The 18,512-nt window shown below is 58.3% G+C and overlaps 2 protein-coding genes across 3 annotated transcripts in view; one reads left to right on the top strand and one right to left on the bottom strand.

Moving 5' to 3' along the window:
• Window positions 1–3,649: 3,649 nt before the first annotated feature.
• LOC141990603 (inositol-trisphosphate 3-kinase B-like) lies at window positions 3,650–14,440 on the top strand. Its single transcript, XM_074957976.1, has 8 exons — window positions 3,650–3,739; window positions 6,716–7,309; window positions 10,479–10,563; window positions 10,839–11,052; window positions 11,351–11,555; window positions 11,966–12,067; window positions 12,409–12,480; window positions 12,859–14,440. The coding sequence occupies exons 2-8, from the start codon at window positions 6,863–6,865 to the stop codon at window positions 13,096–13,098; spliced, it is 1,365 nt and encodes a 454-aa protein (XP_074814077.1). The 5' UTR covers window positions 3,650–3,739; window positions 6,716–6,862; the 3' UTR covers window positions 13,099–14,440.
• Window positions 14,441–17,756: 3,316 nt separating this feature from the next.
• ATG2A (autophagy related 2A) overlaps window positions 17,757–18,512 on the bottom strand; it is a 38,258-nt gene continuing 37,502 nt past the window's right edge. For both annotated transcript variants that reach the window (XM_074957974.1, XM_074957975.1), the window contains exon 42: window positions 17,757–18,339. In XM_074957974.1, the coding sequence (XP_074814075.1) occupies window positions 18,103–18,339 (237 nt within the window). In that variant the 3' untranslated portion in view covers window positions 17,757–18,102. The remainder of the gene's footprint in view (window positions 18,340–18,512) is intronic.

The raw sequence follows: 18,512 nt of genomic DNA, 5'->3' as shown, positions 1-18,512 counted from the left end.
AATTGCTTTACCTATTATTATTGTGACAGTACTTTAGAAGACGGAACTGAGATCAGGCCTCCATTGTGCCAGGTGCTGCACAGACCCCAAAGCAGATCAGGGCCCCCATTGTGCCAGGTGGGGCACAGATGCACAGTGAGAGGCGGCCCCTGCCCTGAACAGCTCCCAGTCTAGATGGACAAAGGAGGGATTATTCTCCCTGTTTGACGGATGGGGAAACTGAGGAGCAGAGGGATTCAATTGCTTGCCCAAGGACAGGGGTGCTTGTGGCAGAATCCAGACCCCCTGAGTCCCAGTCTGGTGCCTTTCCCCAAGGCCACCCTAGGTGAGACGGTCCCGAACTGGTGAGGACACAATGGGATATGGCTGTGAGGTCGTGGCAGGTTCCGGAGCAGCCCACGTGCTGGGCTGTGCCAGCTCCTTGGGGATCGGGCCATGGCTGCCCAGGTCTGGTCTCTGCCCTTCCTGCTGCACTGGGCTGTCCTGAGCGGGACCCTGACCCTTGGCTGGGCTGAGGGGCCCTGTGAGAAGCAATTTCGCATCAGGCAGGAGGGGCCTGGGGCCGAGGGCCGGGCAGGGAGCCCAGTGCAGGTGGTGATGGTGTGTGGGGTGGCTGTGGCTGTGCTGTACAGCCTCATCAAGGCCGTGGCATCGGATCCCGAGTGCGAGGAAGAGGAGGAGGCCGAGGAAGCACAGAGTGAGGTAAGGGTGCAGGGACGCCAGCCTGGCAAAGGAGGTGGGGACACCAATCTGACAAAGAGGGCAGAGCCCTAGCCAGGAATAGGGGCAGGCACACCAGTTTGGTAAAGGAGATGGAGCCCCTGGCCTGGCACGGGGTGGGGGCGGGGCAACTGGCCTGGCAAAGAGGGGGCCGGGACCACCAGTCCAGCAAAGGGGGTGAGAGCCTACATCAGTCTGCCAAAGAGGTTAAAGCCTGGAGTACATGTCCCTCAGCTGACAGCTTTTGCCATGTGGCTCCAGGCCAGTGCATCACATCACACACCCTCCCATGGTCCCTGTGTCCTGGGCTGGGATCCTGCTGACACAGGGGGATGGACTGCCTTGGACATCCCAGGCCCAGGCCCTTGCCATCCGGCTCTGAGATACACTGTCTGCTGGCCAGGCATGCAGAGAAACCATCCCTAGGGTCATCACAGCTGGAGACAGACGGGAATGGGTCGGGGGGCACATGACATGAGACAGCCACATTGCCCTTGGGCTGCCAGTGAGGGTTTGCCATGGGGTCCTTGGAGGAGCTGGGGAGACAGTTATACACGGCAGGGTGAGGGAGGATGGCGGGATGTGCGGGGCCACTATGTACTTCTATCCATCCATCTCCATACACACCCCTCCACCTATCCATCCCCCCACATCCCTCCATCTCCCATAACCATTCTTTCACCTATCCCACCCCATGCCCATGCTCCCCTCCCATCCCCGCGTCTAGCCCTATACCTACTAATCTATGTATTTATCCATCTGTCAAACCATCCTCATATACATCCCCCTCTATCCATCCATCCATCCATCCATCCATCCATCCATCCCTGGTGGTGGGGACTCCCCCAGGGGAGATGAAGTTGGAACTGCCCTGGCCCTGACCCCAGCTCTCTCCCCACGGCCAGGCTAGCGAGGGCTGCAGCACAGTAGACAGTGAGGTGGGCAGCAAGGCAGTGGCTGTGCCCCCGCGCCCTGCATGCACACCGAGGAAGGCCAAGGAGAGACACCTACGAAGGCTGAGCCAGATGGAGAGGGAGCTGCAGGGCTTCCTGAATGAGCTGCGAAGGCGCAGGGAGGCGCTGGAAACTCGGGGTCTGCAGGGGACTTGGGGGGCGCAGGGAGAGGAGATTTGCCCCCCAGAGTGGGACCTGGACAAGCTGCGTGTCACTGTCTATGAGATCTCAGAGGACTCTGACTAAAGGGGTAATAAAGGACTGGAAAGCCTGGTCTGTCTGGTGCTGTTGCATTGCGGGGAGGTGGCTGGGGAATGGGATGTGGGACTGTGGGAGACACAGGGGTCAAGAGGATAGTGGGGGAATCAGTGGGGGGAGGCAGGGGGCAAGTGGTGGGGGATTGGGATGGAGGATCAATGATGCAGGGATGGGGGAAGAGGGTGGAGGGGGACTGGGGTGGGGAATCACTGAGGGGTGGATGGGGAAGGTGGAGGGAAGACTGTATGAAGGAATCTAAGCTTTGAGATACTTGGAGAAGAAATTATGTAAAGAGGGATAGAGAAAAACTGAGACCGGGGAAGGGGGGGTGCATGGAGGGGGCTGAAGTTTATAAATCCAGAGAGAGAGAGAGAGAATTAATGAATAAAAGTAGAAATGAATTAGATAGATAGATAGATAGATAGATAGATAGATAGATAGATAGATAGAGGGGGTGTATGGGGATAGATAGATAGTTAGATAGATAGATAGATCAGGATGGGTGTGGGTATATATAGGGAGAGCAGGATGGATATGGAGGTGGATGGGTGGATGCAGGGGCTTGCATGCGGATGGCTGAATGGGTGGAAAGATGGATATGGGGATTGATGAGGGGTGAATGGGGATGGGTAGATGGATGAGTGGCTATGGGGATGGATGAATGTGTGTGTAGCTCTCTGTGGGGCTAGGTGGATGGATGTGTATGTGTGGAGATGGGTGGATAGGTATGGGAATGGACAAATGAGTGTATATGAGGATGGGGGTATGGCCGGATGGATGGGAGTATATGGAGATAGATAGATGGGTGGATGGACAGATGGATATGGGAATGGATGCGTAGGTGTATATGGGGCTAGGTGGATGGACAGATGGATATGGGAATGGATGGGTGGATGTACATGGGGCTGGGAGGATGGACAGATGGATATGGGAATGGATGGGTGGGGGTACATGGGATGGGTGGATGGACAGATGGATATGGGAATGGATGGCTGGGTGTATTTGGGGTTGGGTCGATGGATGGGTGTATATGCAGATGGATGGGTGGACAGATGGATTGATGGGGGTGTGTGTTGATGGGGTGGCTCTGGGGGTGGGTGGATGGATCTATGCCTAGGGTTTGGTGTTCAGCTATAGGGGAATTAAGAACATAAGAATGGCCCTAGTGGGTCAGATCAAAGGTCCATCTAGCCCAGTAGCCTGTGTTCTGACAGTGGCCAGTGCCAGGTGCCCCAGAGGGACTGAACAGAGCAGGTAATCATCAAGTGATCCATCCCATTGCCCATTCCCAGCTTCTGGCAAACAGAGGCTGGGAACACCATCCCTGCCCATCCTGGCTAATAGCCATTGATGGACCTATCCTCCATGAACTTATGTAGTTATTTTTTGAACCCTGTTATGGTCTTCGCCTTCACAACATCCTCTGGCAAGGAGTTCCACAGGTTGACTGTGCACTGTGTTACACTTGAAGCTGGTTCTGGACTTGCTCAGCTCCGATCCATGCCTGGTTGTGGTTCCCTCCCGCGTCCGGCCCCGCCCCCATACACTCAGCACCCCCCACCCAATCACAGCCGCCCTCCAGCGCCCCCTCCAGGCGCAGCGTCCCCCACCCCCGCAGCTCCCCCGGACATGGAGGGAGTCAGTCCCTCGGCTGAGCAGCAGAGGGCAGCGCAGGATTAATTTTCGGGGGGCAATTTGTCAGCCATTCTCCCTCCCCCGCCCCCGCCATCCCCGCCCTCTCCCTGCCGCGGCCAGGCTCGCAGCGCCGGGATGTCTGTGCCACACTAGCCCGGACCTCGGCTCGGAAGGTAGGGGGACATCGCGCAGCGCGGCTGGGAGGGTCCGCGGCGTGGGGGCAGCTGCAGTCGGGGGAGGGGAGGTGCCCCCTCTGCTCTGCTGCAGGACGCTTCCCCTTGGAGCCGGGATGGGGCATGGACGCTGCCCCCCCGCCCCGACCCGCGGGAATGCCCTGGGGGTAAGGGTCACTGCAGCACTTCCTGGTCCACATGGCGGGAAGGACTCCACCCCCTACCCCGGGATCGGGCGGGGCGTGGGGTCGGGTCTAATCGATTAGAACGGGGGGAGAGCTGGGAGCCAGGACTCCTGGGTTCTAGTCCCCACATCCGATCCTCCTCCTCCTCTCCCCCAAACCCATAGAGCCCCCTTGGGACAATGAACCCACTGATGGCTGCAGCTGCCCATGGGATTTTCCATGCACACAAATCATTGTGGAAGGGCAGCAGGACACCCACCCACTCTCCTCATCCCTTTGTGCATCTCCGGGGCAGGGAGAGCTCCCCCCAGCCCCCTTTACACACACTCCGCACACCCACAGCATCCCCTAACAATATGTCATTCTCTGCCCCACAGTGGAGTCTAGTGGGTAGAGCAGGGCGTGCAGAGTGAGCGATCCCCGCCTCCTTCACCCCCTCCTGTGCGTCCCTTCCTGCCTCCCAGCTGTTGCCCTAGGGCTACAAGCCAGCAGGCTCCCTTCCCCCTGTGCCCGCAGCCCTGGGCTGGGATTCAGTTTGTTCATCTCATTCCCAACTCCCTTCTGAAAAGCCCCAGGAGGCTCCATGGCGCTGGGCCGGGGGCTCCTTGCCAGGGAGAGTGCTGGGCCTGGAGCCAGGCTGGACAACCCTGTTGAGAGCCAGGGGATGGGGTGGGGTGGTGGTGGTGTTTAACCCACTTTTCCCTGACTTCCTCACTCTCCAGCATGGGATGGGCGAGTGGGAAAGTCCCATGGAGGATCCCAGCTACTCGTCCCCCATCTTGGACCCAGGACAGTGTTGGTCCCTGTGGTCCATTCCCCAATTAACATTTCAATTAACAAAGAGCTAAGGATCGCAGGCCTTCCCCCAGTTAGAACGTCCCAGTAGATCCCAGTGTGCCACAACAGATCTCGTTATATCGCAGCCCATATTGGTAGAGCTCCATAGATCGCAGCAGATCCCAACACATACGAGCAGGTCTCCATAGATCCAGCAGATCAAAATGGGTCACATCAGAAGATCAGATCATAATAGTTCCCACAAGGGTGTAAAATATCACTAGATCATCCAGTCTGTCCTCCTCTGTATCATAGGCTATTAAACTTCTCCCAGGTACCTCTCTGTCGAGCTCAATGACTTAGACTGAAGCATTTCAGTCCTCACAAGACCAAACTGTTGAGCCCCAGGCAGAGAACAGGACACAGCCAGATGTCATCAGTGTCTAAGGCCCCTGTGGTGGCAGGGAATTGGTGAGGTGAGACATAGCCAGATAATCCCAGCAGACACCCCAAAGACACCCCTGCCAATCTGATCTCTGGGGAAATTGCTTCCCAACCCCAAATCTGGCCATCAGTTACACCCTGAGCATGGGAGCAAGACATGCCAGCCAAGCAGCAAAGACAGAGGAGTCTCTGGATCATCTCAGACCAACTGTCCACCCCATACAGTGTCCCCTCTCCATCTGTGGCTGATCTCTGATGCTCCAGAGGAAGGTGATTCCCCCCCTGCCCCCACCCTGAATCCCTCTGTTCGGTTGTGGATTGTGGGGGAAAAATTCCTTCCTGACCCCAGCAGGTAACTGGCTGAAGTCCTGAAGATGAGATTGCAACACATCTCAGCGAATCTCACTAGATCATAGTAGACCACAATGAGATTACAATAGATAAAAACAGATCCCACAGATCTCCATAAACCCCAGAGCAGAACACAACCCATCTCAGCTGATCTGTGGGGACATTTCAGCAGGCCATAGTATATGACAGTAATTCTCAATAGATACCAGCAAATCACAATACATAACAACACATCTCAACAGGTGTCAGTGAACTCACAGCACATTTAAGTAGATCACAACCTCATTGGCTCTCAGCAGTTCACAAGGTCCACACCACATCATAGTGCTTCACAGCAGAGCTGCATGGATCACAGGAAATCTCAGTGGCTCTCAGCCTCTCAAAATTGGTTCCCACAGGTCCTAAGAGAACACAATAGTAGATGACAATCCATCCCCATAGAGCTGACCAGACCACAGCAGATCACAGTACAGCCTGAGAGACCATGCTAGATCCTGGAATAGATCACACACTGGTTGAACGTTGACTGACATAGGTCACAAGCAGTCACACTAGATCATAGTGAATCAAAAGTGACCACCTGCAGTTAGGAGTCAGGACTCCGGGGTCCTTTCCCCAGCTCTGGGAGGAGAGTGGAGTCTAGTGGGTTAAAGTGGAGGGGAGGCTGGGAGCAGGACTCCTGAGTTCTGGATCGTGGAGACAGACCCCTCACTATGCTCTGTGCCTCAGTTTCTCTCCTGGCCAAATGGGGAAACATGGCTTGGTCTGTGATGCTGCATCTCCTGGAGAAGGGGGATCCTGGCATCCCCAAGATTAGGGTGACCAAATAACAAATGTGAAAAATTGGGATGGGTTGGGTTAGGGCCCTGTGCGGGGGTTGGGGGAGTAATAGACAAAAGCCCCTGATATCGGGACGGTGCTGATAATGTCGGGACGTCTGGTCACCCTACCCAAGATGGACTGGGCCTGTGGGGATGCGGAGCTGGTTAGGAAAATTCCCTCACAGCTCTTTTCTGTTCTCTCTCTTCCCCTTTCAGGCTGGTTGTGAAATCACTGCTCTCCAGGTCCTGGGGTGCATGCCAGGCAGAGACCACAGGCCTGGAACTGGGCTGGCTGGGGGAATGTAGGGGGAAGGTGCTCCTATGGGCTGTCACCAAGCATCCCCCCCGCCACAGAATATCAGATTAACCCTTCCCTCTCTGTGCTATTTTCCCCACAGAACGGGCTCCACCCTTTTCCAGCAATGCAGCGCCCCAACCCGCTCCCTGTCGGGCTCCCCGGGGCAAGAAGATGCCACCCGCAGTTGGTCTGAGCTGAACCCCGAATTGGAGTGCCCTGGGGAGACAATCTAGGAACAGGATCAGCCATGGAGGGGCTCAATGGCATCAAGGCCTTTCCAAAAGGCATCTCCCAGGCCCTGGCTCAGGGAGGGCAGGACTGTCCTGCTCCCTGTGTGGCAAAGGAGGGTGCCTCAGGGGATCCCGAGTGGAGAGAAGAGCTGGTCCAGGGCCCAGGGCTCTCCATGGATGTGGGGGGAGAGGGGCCGGCCCTGGATGGGGCAAAGGTATCTCCTGAGGTTGACTCTCCAAAAGGAGTCCAGGCCCCATCTCCTCATGGGACCAAGGGGAATGCAGGTCCCCCAGAAGCCCCCAAGCTCCAGCACATGGCCATGAAGGGCCTTAGCAGTGGCCACGACCGCTCAGTCTCCAGCTCCTCCACCTGCTCCTCCTTCGAGTCCTCGCAGGAGTCCGACGAGGTCTTCAGTGAGGAAGAGGAGAAGGGGAAGCCTGGGCGGAGGAAGATGCTGAGGAAGGTGAGACAAAGAGGGCAGGGGGTGGAGCTAAATGCTGCCTTTGGTGTGTGAGGGTCTGACCAGGGAACCAGGGCTGGAGTAATATGGGGCTACAGATTGGGATTGAGGGGCATTGGCAAAACTGGTGGGGGAGCCCAGGGCTGGGATAGCAGGGGGCTGCAGGTCATGATTGAGGGGTACCAGCTTTTGTAGCACCCTTAGGTGACTCTCAGACCCCTCCCCCCCCAGCACCTCAGCCCTGGCTGGAGCTGGAGAGGCGGGTGGGAAGAGCGGCCCCTTTCCGTTCCCCCCGCATCTCTGCTGCCTCCCACGCCTTCCTGCCCACAGCCATGAGGTTGGCCTTGCTGCAGGCGTGGGTGGGAGGAGGTCCCTGGGCGCATTAGCTTCACCCTTCCCGTGCAGTGACACTCCCCTACACACACACACACACACACACACACACACAGCCATCCCCATGGGAATGGCTCTGTGCAGGTTACTGCAGAGATGTGGTGTGGTGCTGTGTTGTGCATGCTGCACAGAGGAGTTATTGCATAGAGGCGGTGTTAGGTAGGGGTTGTGTGGTGTTGTGATTGCACTGCACAGAGCAGAGGGGCGTGGTGTAGGGCTTTATTGAGTTCATTGTGTTACTCGGGGTTTGCCTGTCTCTCCCTGCTCAGTCTCTCAGTATCTGCAGGAGGATTCCCCTCTGGGCTCTGACATCACTTCCCCTCCCCAATGCGGTTTCCTCAGCACTGGCTTAGCAAATGGCCCCACCTCGGGCAAGTCAAGAGAGTAGGAAACAGTTGGGGGGAGGGTTGGCTGGCTTGGCAGCTGCAAATAGGGCATCCCCCTGATAGCTGGATCAGTGCCGGGTCCTGCTTCCTGGTGCCATGGAGGTGGGGGCCAAGCAGTGATTAATGAGGGGGAATGCTGGCTGCCCTTAAAGGCCCCCATGATCCCCTGTAGCCAGCACCAGGGCCAAGGGCTTTGTTCCCTGCCCATCCCCCTGGACTCATGCCAGTCCCTGTCTTGGAGCATCGGTGCCAGCTGCCTGCTGGGGGGAGGGGCAGGGAACCTCCCTCCCCAGCCTTCTGCTCCCTTCCCATCCTGAGCAGGCACCTGGAAAGTCAATACCGCCCTTGCATCTGCTACCCCAACCCTCCATTGCCCTGGCCTGGGCAGGGAGGGGAATGGGGAAGAGCAGGGGCCGCGAGACTCCATTTCACCCCCACCCCCCACCCCTGGTGTGGGGTAGGAGAGGGATATGAGGGCACATCCTGCTCCAGCCTTTCTCTTAGTGTGTCAGGGAAGGAAGGGGGGGGGAAGGTGTAGAGGGGGACCCACGCCCCCTCCCCCACCAGCACCCAGCTCAGCCCCACCCACTCTGGACACTCAGATTTGGACAGATGGATTCCCCAGGGATCTGCTTGGGGAGGACTGGCTTGGAAAGGTCCCCCCCCCGGCCGGAATTCCCTCCCTCTGCCTGTGCTCCCCATGTCTCATGTCTCCCACCTCCCCTGCCCGCAGGAACCTTCCCTGCTCCCTGCCTGGCCTGTGCTCCCCAGGACACCTGCCTCCTCTGCTTCCAGAGTCTACCCCCCGACTCCTTCCCAGCTTCCCCCACCCCCCGAAGGGTTAATATGACTCCTGGCAGAACCAGGGCCTGGCTGGAGCCGACTGTTGTGGAAAAAGTGAGCTCTTTTGGGTGGGTGCCAGGCCTTGGGTTTCCTCTGCAGCCTGCAAACCGGCTGGGCGCGGGCGCTGCTTGGAGAGGGGCCAGCGCCCTGCCTGGAGCGCACAGGGCACCCACATGATTGCATAAGTGTGCCTAGTGCAAGCTCTTCCCGCAGGGCATTGCAGCCAAGCTTCAAGGCTGGGATCAGTGCATGGCACATGCAAAGAGTGTGTGTGTGTGAGTGAGTGAGAGAGAGAGAGCAGCAATGCATTGCAGCTGGCTCCGTGTCTCTGCAAAGCATGCATGCATGCATATGCAGCATTGCTCCATACCTAGGGGTTCGTTGGCCTCCAGGGTGCATGTTTACATCACTGCAGGGGTCTTGGCTCCAGGGCTCTGCAGTGTGTGCACAGCATGCCAGTGTGAGCAACAGGGCATGATGCCCAGCTCAGCCCCCCTGCAGTTTGTGTGTGTGTAGCAGTGCATCACTCCAGGCTGTGCAATGTGTGAGCACACCAGACCCACTCTGCCTGCAGTGTGTGTAGTGTGCGTGCATGGCAGCTGGGAGCTCCCTTCCTGTGGGCCTAGGGCTGCCAAGGTTGCTGAACTGAGATTGGAGTCGCTCAAGCGTGTCTGTGAACACACACACATCCAAGAAACAGCCCCTCCACCTCCTCAGCAGAGCTGCCCCAGCCCCCCTAGCACTACGGGAGACTACCCAGCCCAGGCTGGAGGGTGCACGCTTGGGGGAGCAGGTGTGCTCCCATCCCTCATACAAGCACCACCCCCTCCCTGACCCCCAGGCGTGTTTTAGCAAGGCGCCTGCAGCCAGCTCTGGTGGCAGGAAGGACGGCTGAGCCCCAGCACCGGAGTGACTCAGCGCCAGGCAGCTCACACAACAATGAGGCTGAGGCAGGGACTGCCTCGCCTGGGGACACCACAAGCTGGAGATGCGGCATCCTTTCGGATGGTGCACACGGGCTGTTTAAACAGGGCTCCCTTTCCCATTGCTGATAGGCAGCCACCTCTGAGGTGGGGCACAGAGACTTAGGGCGTGTCTACACTGGCAATTTACAGCACTGCAACTTTCTCGCTCAGGGGTGTGACCCCCCCCCCCAAGCGCAGCAAGTTTCAGCGAAGTACCAGTGTAGACCGTGCACCAGCGCTGGGAGCTACGCCCCTCATGGAGGTGGAGCTCTCTCCCAGCGCTGCGCCGCGACCACACAAACCACGTTAAAGCCCTGCCGCTGTAGACTAGCCCTTATACAGTGATCCTTCCTCTGGCACTGAGCTGTAGCCATCTCTGGGATGGGGCACGGGGGCTGTTTAAATAAGGATCTTTCACCCAGTGCTGAGATGCAGCTACATCTGGGGTGTGGCTCAGGGGCTGTTTATGTGTTAGGAGGCTTTGGCCAGTGCTAGGATGAGAGTCTCACTTTCAGAGGGGGAGGGGATAATAGACGGGGGGGGATAGTCCCTTGCCAGGCTGACAATTGCCTTGTTTCCCTTTAGACCAAGTCATGGAAGACATTTTTCACCATGGTGCACTGGTCCCTGCGGCGTCACAGCTCCTGGGTGCAGCTGGCAGGGCATGAAGGTGAGAAGGGGTTTCGGGGGGCACTCCAGGCCAGCTCCCTACTGCAGAATGAGAATTGCTGGGTTCTCAGGCCATTTTAAGGTGATGTGGATGTCCAGGTGCCTGGGGACAGTGGTGGCCTGGGGAACTCCTTGCCCCTGGCTCTCAGTGAGGCAGCATCATTGGCCAGGGGAATTCCCTGCCACCAGGTATTGCCCAACACCCATTTGTTCCCAACTAGCCCCAGGATGTCAGGGTTCCTGCCTGTCCCTCATTACCATCACCCCTTTCCTTAGGTAACTTCAAGCCCAGTGAGGGGGGCCAGATCCTGAAGAAGTTCAGCACCGTGGAGAACACCTGCCTGGAGGCGCTGATGGGTGATGCACTGCGGCCCTATGTGCCTGCCTACCACGGTGTGGTGGTGAAGGACGGCGAGCACTACATCCAGATGGACGATCTGCTGCGTGGCCTCGACGCACCCAGCATCATGGACTGCAAGATGGGGGTGAGGTCAGTGCAGTGGATGGGGGGACATATGCCCGTGGAACCCCCTGCCACTGGAGAGTGGAACTGATGCCCCCTAGAGGAGAAAGGGCCTCTGTGCCATTCCCCACCCAAGCCAGCTGGAACTCCACTCTGGAGCCACATTGGAGGCAGCTCCCCCTAGAGGCAAAATGCCCCATGTTCCTTTCCTGCCCCCCCCCCGAGCCAGCCAGTCCCCCTGCCTTGGGACCAAATTGAAGCTGGCACCTTCTAGCAGCAAAAGGCCCCCACATCCCATTCCCCACCCCTCTGCCTTTGCCCATAGGACATACCTGGAGGAAGAGCTGAGCCAGGCCCTGCTGAAGCCGACCCCCCGCAAGGACATGTACCAGAAGATGGTGAAGGTGGATCCAAGCGCTGCTACGGCCGAGGAGCACAGCCAGAGGGCGGTCACCAAGCCCCGCTACATGCAATGGCGTGAGCACATCAGCTCCACCGCCTCCCTGGGCTTCCGCATTGAGGGCGTGACAGTGAGTGAGAGGAAAATAGGGGCTCCCAGCCCTACCGGGGCTCAGCTCCAGGCTGCAGCTCCCTGTATAAACAGCCCCCATGTTCCACCCCAGCGCCAGGCGAGGGAGCCCTGCGTAAACAGCCCCCGTGCCCCACCCCAGAGGAAGCTGCATCTCAGCATTGGGAAAGAGATCCATGTATCAATAACCCTTGTGCCCCAGCTCACAGGTGGCTACATTTCAGCACCAGGCGAGGGAGCCCTGCGTAAACAGCCCCTTTGCCCCACCCTAGAGGTGCTGCATCTCAGCACCAGGCCGGGGGGCCCTGTATCAACTCCCGAGGCAATTGCATATTCGCACTGGGTGGCTCCTGTATGGGGAAGTCTCCCCTGGGCTGCCTGTCCGCCTGAACCCTGCCGTGTGTCTCACAGATAGAGGGGGGAGCTGTGCAGAAGGATTTCAAACAGACCCGGACCCAGGAGCAGATCATCGACACCTTCCTGATTTTCACCAAGAGACAGGGGAGTATCTTGGTAAGAGATGGGCACCAGATCCCACAGGGTCACTGCCCGGGCCCCTGTCGCCCACTGCATGGCACTGTGGGAGTGGGGAGGCCAGGGAGGGGCAGTGGGTGATACAAGGCTGGCTGGTGGTGTTTGGAGAGCAATAGGGGAATTTCGGGCTCACAGCGGGCTTGGACTAAAGCCCAGGGGCCATAGGGCAGTGTGATCATGCTATGCTGGACTTGCCCTCAGGCAGAGAGAGACAGCTTGGTTGTCTGACCTGCTCCATACCCCTCTGCCCCAAAGAGCAGAGACCCCCCTTCCCTCTCTTGGGTACCCTCTGACCGCCTCCCCCCATCTTTAACTTGCAGAGTGCCTACCAGAGCCGCCTGGAGAGCATGCGGAGCGCACTGCAGGAATCAGTCTTCTTCCGCACCCATGAGGTGAGTCGAGGGGAACCCAGGCATTCAGGAATTTCCCCTCCCCCAGCACAGTCTGAGGGGGCCCACAGCACCAGGTGCAGGGCAAAGGAACAGGTTTGGCAAAGAGAGAGAGGAGGGAAAAGCAACCCCCGTAGAGCAGAGGGGTGTGGGCCCTACCCCCCTAATAAGGTGACAACCCCCCATGAGCTATGAGCCTGAACCTCCAAGAGGGGAAAAGGGATCCCCCACAGCAGTGTCCCATTCCCCACCGCCCAAGTCAGCCAGCGCCATGGCCTAGGGCTGGATTGAAGCTGACGCTCCCTAGAGAGAAATGCCGTTTCCCATTCCCCACAGAGCTGGTGCCCCCTCGCTACAAATGCCCCTGATCTCTCCCCCCAGGTCATTGGGAGCTCGCTGCTCTTCGTCCACGACCGCCAGGGCCGGGCCAACGTGTGGATGATTGACTTCGGCAAGACACTGCCAGCGCCACCCCAGCTGGCCCTGTGCCATGATGTGCCATGGACCCGGGGCAGCCACGAGGATGGCTACCTGATCGGCCTGCACCACCTCACCCACACCCTGCAGGCTGCGCAGCAGAGGCTGGGGCCAGAGGAGATGCCAGCCCCCAGCAAGCCCTGAGGCTGGAATGCCACAGAGCCCACTGGACTGGGCAGCCACCTCCTCCGTGAAAGCCCCAGAGCTGCTCTTACCCTGAGCCTGAAGTTGTGGGACCCTGAGACACCTCATCTGGACGTGACTCACCCGCCTCCTCTCTAGGGCCATTGTGGGGGAGCTGTGTGGGGCTCCCCAGGACCCCAGTGCATCTCTGCTGGCATAGATAGAGCCTTGGCCCGTGAGGCAGGGGCTCAGTGGGTCTTTCCTCCATAGGACATCCCAGGAGACACCACCACACTCAGGGTGCAGTGTAGCCATCAGCCCAGCCTCTGAAATCTGGGCCCCGGCTTTCAGGCAGAAGGGCCATGGGTTCCACAGCCCGGACTCATGCTACTAACTCCTAACAGTCAGCACCAGGAGAGGACAGGCGGTGGGGTCAGGCCCAGATTGGCTCTGCTTCCACCAGCAACCACAGCCCAGGTTGCCTTTAGTAGCAGTTGCCAACAAGCACCAGGTAGTGTTGGCCATGGATCTGGTTGTCCAAATTGAGGGAGGGGAAGGGCGGAGTCTAAAACCCCCTTGGGCACCTGGAATGAGAAGGAGATTCTCTGCTGTAAAATCAAGATGACAGCGCCCCACTGCCCCAGGCTACGCCGCTCTGAGCAGCCTTTACTAGCCCCCTGTGCTGAAGCTTGAACTGGATTCAAAAAACCATGTTCTGCAGTGTGCAGATAAACCGCTCCCGTGCCCCACCCCAGAGGTGGCTGCTTCTCAGCACCAAGCAAGGGGTCCCTGTACAAACAGTCTGCATGCCCCACCACAGGTGGCTGCATCTCATGCTGGGAGGGGGAGAGGGGAGTTGGACAAACAAAAAGGGGTGGGGTGGAGGTGGAATTTGGCCAAGAAAAACTGGATCAATTAAAGCCCCAGCCTGTTAGCTAGGAGGATCCGGTGCTGCTCCAGTTTCAGGGGATCAGAAATTAGGGCAGGGTTTAAATTAAAGCCTGAGCAAGTTCTGTGATTGTAGAACAGGAAAGAAGGATGCTAGTTTTCCCCATGTTGCTTTTTCAGCCACAACAGGAGGGGTCACACCCCATGGAGGGAAATTAATGAGGTGTCAGTCCAGCCAAGCAGGTGCCAATCACCTTACCCCAGGGGCTAGAGTTGGCACCTAAATGGAAAGTGCCAGGAGCCCTTGGGAGGAGGAGTGGCACATCCCCACACCCCTGAGGTGCTGTGATGCAGGATCATAAGGACCAGGGATGGTAGCATAGGGGCAGGTGGCCCCTTCTGTGGAGGTTACATACCTCAAGCCCAGCTCGCTGCATCATCTCCTTAATAAAACCATAGTGTATCTTAACCCAGCAGCAGCCTTTCAGCCCCTGCTTTCCCCTCCCTGCGTAGAGGCGCCTGAGGGGGAATTGTGGAGGGACATTTAATGAACAGGTGGTAAATCTGAGCCCAGCTGTTCTGGGGGAGGGGTGTTCATATGTACACTCATGTGCGTGCATGTGCAGGGTCCAGTGGTTAGCACGCAAGGGGGTTGGGAGTCAGGACTCCGGGGTTCGAACCTTGGCAACAGCTGTGGGCACAGAGCTGGTGGATACACACTTTCCCTACCCTCTCGTTTGCACAGGCATGCTTGTGCGCACACCACAAATTGCACGTCAACAGACTCAACTCCACTTTCTAGCCCTTGTCAGCCACCCAGCTCCCCACCGCAGCCACATATCTCAATCTTATCTCAACCCCATGTGCTGTCCCTCAGCCAATCATCTCTCCACCCAGCCAGTGTCTATCATATCTCACCGCCCAGGACGCACCCTCAGAGATTGAAGGGGCGCATGTCTGCATGCACCACTAGCCCATCCCATGCAGGGGGTGGGTGCTGGGGGGCCCCCAGCTCAGTGCAGCAGGAAGGTCATTGTGGGAGGATGGGAGTTCGGGCCCTTTGTGGAGCAGTGTGTGAGGATTCCCCCTAAGTGCTGCTCAGTGTTTGCATGTGGGGTTCCCCACAGGCATGGGATGTGGTCAGGGCTAGCTAACATGCCAGAGGGTTCCCCACCCCGTCACCATGGCTACCAAGGCACAAACAAACCCTGCACCAGCAGCTGCCCAAGGGCAGCCAGGAAGGGGTGGGGAGCAGCCAAGGGCTCCCTTCCTGGAAGTGCTGGGGAGCCAGGATTCCTGGGTTCTATGCCTGCCAGGGGCAGAGGGCCAGGGGTTAGAACAACAGAGCTGGGAGCCGGGATTCCTGGCTTCTAGCCCCACCTCTGCTTCCTTAACCAAGTGCTGTCCTCTGCCCCGGGCTGGAGTGGGGCCCAGCTCTCAGCCCTGGCTGTTCTCCTGCCGTCCCCTGCTGGAGACAACACCCCAGAGCCAGACACCCCCGCCCATCCTGCCCCCCCCACCTTTAGAGCTGCAGGGGGGCGGGTGGCAATCACAGGCTCTGTCGCCATGGAGACTGTTGTTGGTGCTAAGGGTTACAGCCTGGGGAGAGAAAAAAACCCCAGGGAAACCAGCTCATTCCAGAGCTGTGCACACAGGCGCCCCCCCGCGGCCATCAACCCGCCCCTGCAGGGCTGGCCCAGGCCAGGAGGAGACAGCTCCCCCCAGGCACAGCGTGAGCACGCTCCACCTGCCGTGTCTACCTAAACCATCCGAGCTCCCAGCGCTAAAATCTTCTTGCCCCCTTCAGGCTCAAGCCTGCTTTTCCCAGCCCCAGGGGCCATTTTCCTCCGGCTGCCTCCCGGTTTAAAGGTCCCTGCCTGGAAAGGGAAGTCGCTTCCACTGAGACAAAGGCCACAGAGAAAGGAGCACAAGGATTTCTGGGACCAGAAATGACCCTGCTGGGCAGCGTGTCTGATCTCCTGCCTAACACCGACCAGAGACCCTATCCACCGTCCCTCCACTCACTGGGGTATCTGGGCCCCTCGCCATCTTTCCAGGATTTAGCCTCAGCTCTCTGGCAGTGCTGGTGGGCACTACAGGCACAGAGACCAGAAGGCACTTCCCAAGCCTCCCAGCCTCTGGTATGTTATTGACCATGATGCAGTTACCCCTTGCCCGTCTCTTCCCTAAACTGATCACGATGCAGGACTGACCCCTCCCACCCTTGATTCATTTAACAGGACACTTGGTACGTCCACACCCATGGCATGGGAGTGCGTGTTACCCCCTGAAAGCCATAGACCAGGAGAGGGGAATCACCCTTAACCAAGGGAGGATAGAGGCTATGACACACCGCTGCAGTTTCTTACCACCACTGTAGGGAGCAGGAGGGGGGCTCTGGGAGCTGAAGCACCCACACAGGGCAGACCTGGATTTCTAAAGTGGGGGTGTTGGTTTCTCCACTCCCGCGGGCTGAACTGGGGCCTCGGCTTGTAAGATTCTTGCTGCTGACAGCACAGTAGAGACAGGAAAGATGATAGAAGGTGCATGGCCCCCTTACCTACTCCCACCATGTCCAATGCCCCCCTGGCACCAACCCAGAGCAGCAGCCACCTCCACCGTGCCAGCCTGCCACCTGCTGAGACTGGGGGAACAGCGGGGGCCAGCCAGCCCCAAAGCCACCATCCAGCCAAGGCCCACAGCATAGAACACGGCTGCTCCCCCTGGTGGCTGAAGCTCAGTATTACACAGACAGGGGGAAGAAGGGTTCTAGTGTTGGACTCCCCTTTGTTCAGCTGGGTGAAGGGGAAGGTGCAGGGCCCCCCTGATCTCCCCTCCACACCGTACTTGCAAGCCCTCAGTCACCTTCATGCACTGACAGAACCATGGGGCACCCCCCTTCCGTTTGCCCCTGGCTTCCCCAGGAAGCTGACTCTGTCCCAAAGCATGGGCCCTCCCCTCAATGCAGAGCTCCCCAATGCCTGAGACAAAGGCAAGATGGGACCCTGGAGGCAGAGCTGGAGCAGTTCAGCCTGGGCAAGATGCAAATGTGGCCTTTAGGGGATAATAGCCTACGACCACTGCCAGCTGACAGAGAAGCTCCTTTCACTCAATTAGTACAAGCCTGTTCTAGGAGGCTGGGGGTGCCAGATTTGTTTTGTGCTTGCACACCCTTAGGGATAAAATAAGCCAGCTGCACTGGTTTCCACTGGCTGGCAGGTCTGTAAGGACCTTTCTGCAGTGCTCCAGGGAGGGATACAAATGGGAGAGGGTGTGCAAAGACAGTTTGAAGCCCAGAACACCTGCCTTACAGTGACAGACTAAAGTAGCTCAGGCTATTCGGTATCAGCAAGAAAAGGGGAAGCGGGTGACTCTTTCAAAGCAGCTCAGTGCCACCAGCCGGTACCATGTGCCAGCGGCTGCACAGCCAGCTCCACAACACAACAAACCGGCAACTGGGATGGCACGGGTAGGAGCAAGCAGGGCATTGCTAAAGATGGGTGGAGGGAGAACGTAGCTCCTCATGTGGGCACTGCCAGCAGGGGGACAGGCATCTGGGCCCCCCCCTCGAACAGGGCCATCATCCCCCCACCCCAGGCCAGGTGAGGCGGACCGTTTCAGCTGAGGATCTTGTTACCCCACAATCCCCTCCAATGCCAGCAGCTGGGGATAGAGGGGGACCAAAGGTCCTTATTCCCTGCGATCTGATGCCCCAGGCCCCCGCAAAGGCTGCCTGGGACATGGGGCTGGAAAAAGCCGGGCCAAGGGACCAAGTGAAAACCACTCACTTCCTTTAATACTCAGTCTCCTCATTTGGTTTTGGTGGAAGGGGGCTGCAGGGATCATGCAGGGGAGGACTCAAGGGGCTGATCAGTATAAAAGCAAGTCCCAAGCGACCACGAGGTGGGGGGTTAAATTAGGAGCCCCCGCTTATCTCAAGTTGACAACATGCCCCCTTCGCACTGCGGTTCCTTGGTTCGAATTGCAGCCCCTACCGCACTGTGTCCTTGGCATGGCCTGGTCGGAGGGGTCAGCGGCTCCTAGAAGGGGGTGGGATTTGGCGCCCCCCCAGAGGAGGAAGGGATGGCTGGCCCCAGTGTCTGGGGGGCTGGGCTCTGGGGCACAGTCTGTACCCCGTCAGTCCTGGCTCTCCTCCAGCCGCCACTTGAGAGACTCCTCCTTGCGGGCGTCTGGCTTGATCTGGTTGCGCATCCCCCCCAGCAGGTTCGAGGTGGCCTCTGAGGCCACGATAAGGGGTTTGACCACTGTTGGAGGGATCTGGCGCAGGACTCCGCCCACTGCCCCTGTGATGCCCTTCTGCTCATGGCCCCGGGCAGCCACATCGCAGATGGTCTGGGCGGTGTCAATCACGCCCTGCAAGGGAGCAAAGAGGAGCAGTTAGAGACAGAGAGAGACTGTGTGTGTGTGTGTGTGAGTGTGTGAGAGAGAGTCAGTCAGTCACACGGTTAGCCCGTGGAAGTACCTGACACCAGGTCTAACTGGAATTTAAAACGATAAGACTCCCAACCTTAATGCTTCTAGGCCCG

Source organism: Natator depressus, chromosome 7, assembly GCF_965152275.1.
Source record: "Natator depressus isolate rNatDep1 chromosome 7, rNatDep2.hap1, whole genome shotgun sequence".
Classification (NCBI taxonomy): Eukaryota; Metazoa; Chordata; order Testudines; family Cheloniidae; genus Natator; species Natator depressus.
Note: the sequence above shows the minus strand (reverse complement) of the source record. Positions and strands in the feature narration are given on the sequence as shown.

What these genes read in the sequence shown, in the direction of transcription:
- LOC141990603 (XM_074957976.1), top strand. Translation starts at nt 6,863, where the DNA reads ATGGAGGGGCTCAATGGCATCAAGGCCTTTCCAAAAGGCATCTCCCAG. An exon ending in GCAGCTGGCAGGGCATGAAG is followed by an intron (nt 10,564 to 10,838) that starts GTGAGAAGGGGT and finishes CCCTTTCCTTAG; the next exon opens with GTAACTTCAAGCCCAGTGAG. An exon ending in AGAGACAGGGGAGTATCTTG is followed by an intron (nt 12,068 to 12,408) that starts GTAAGAGATGGG and finishes TTTAACTTGCAG; the next exon opens with AGTGCCTACCAGAGCCGCCT.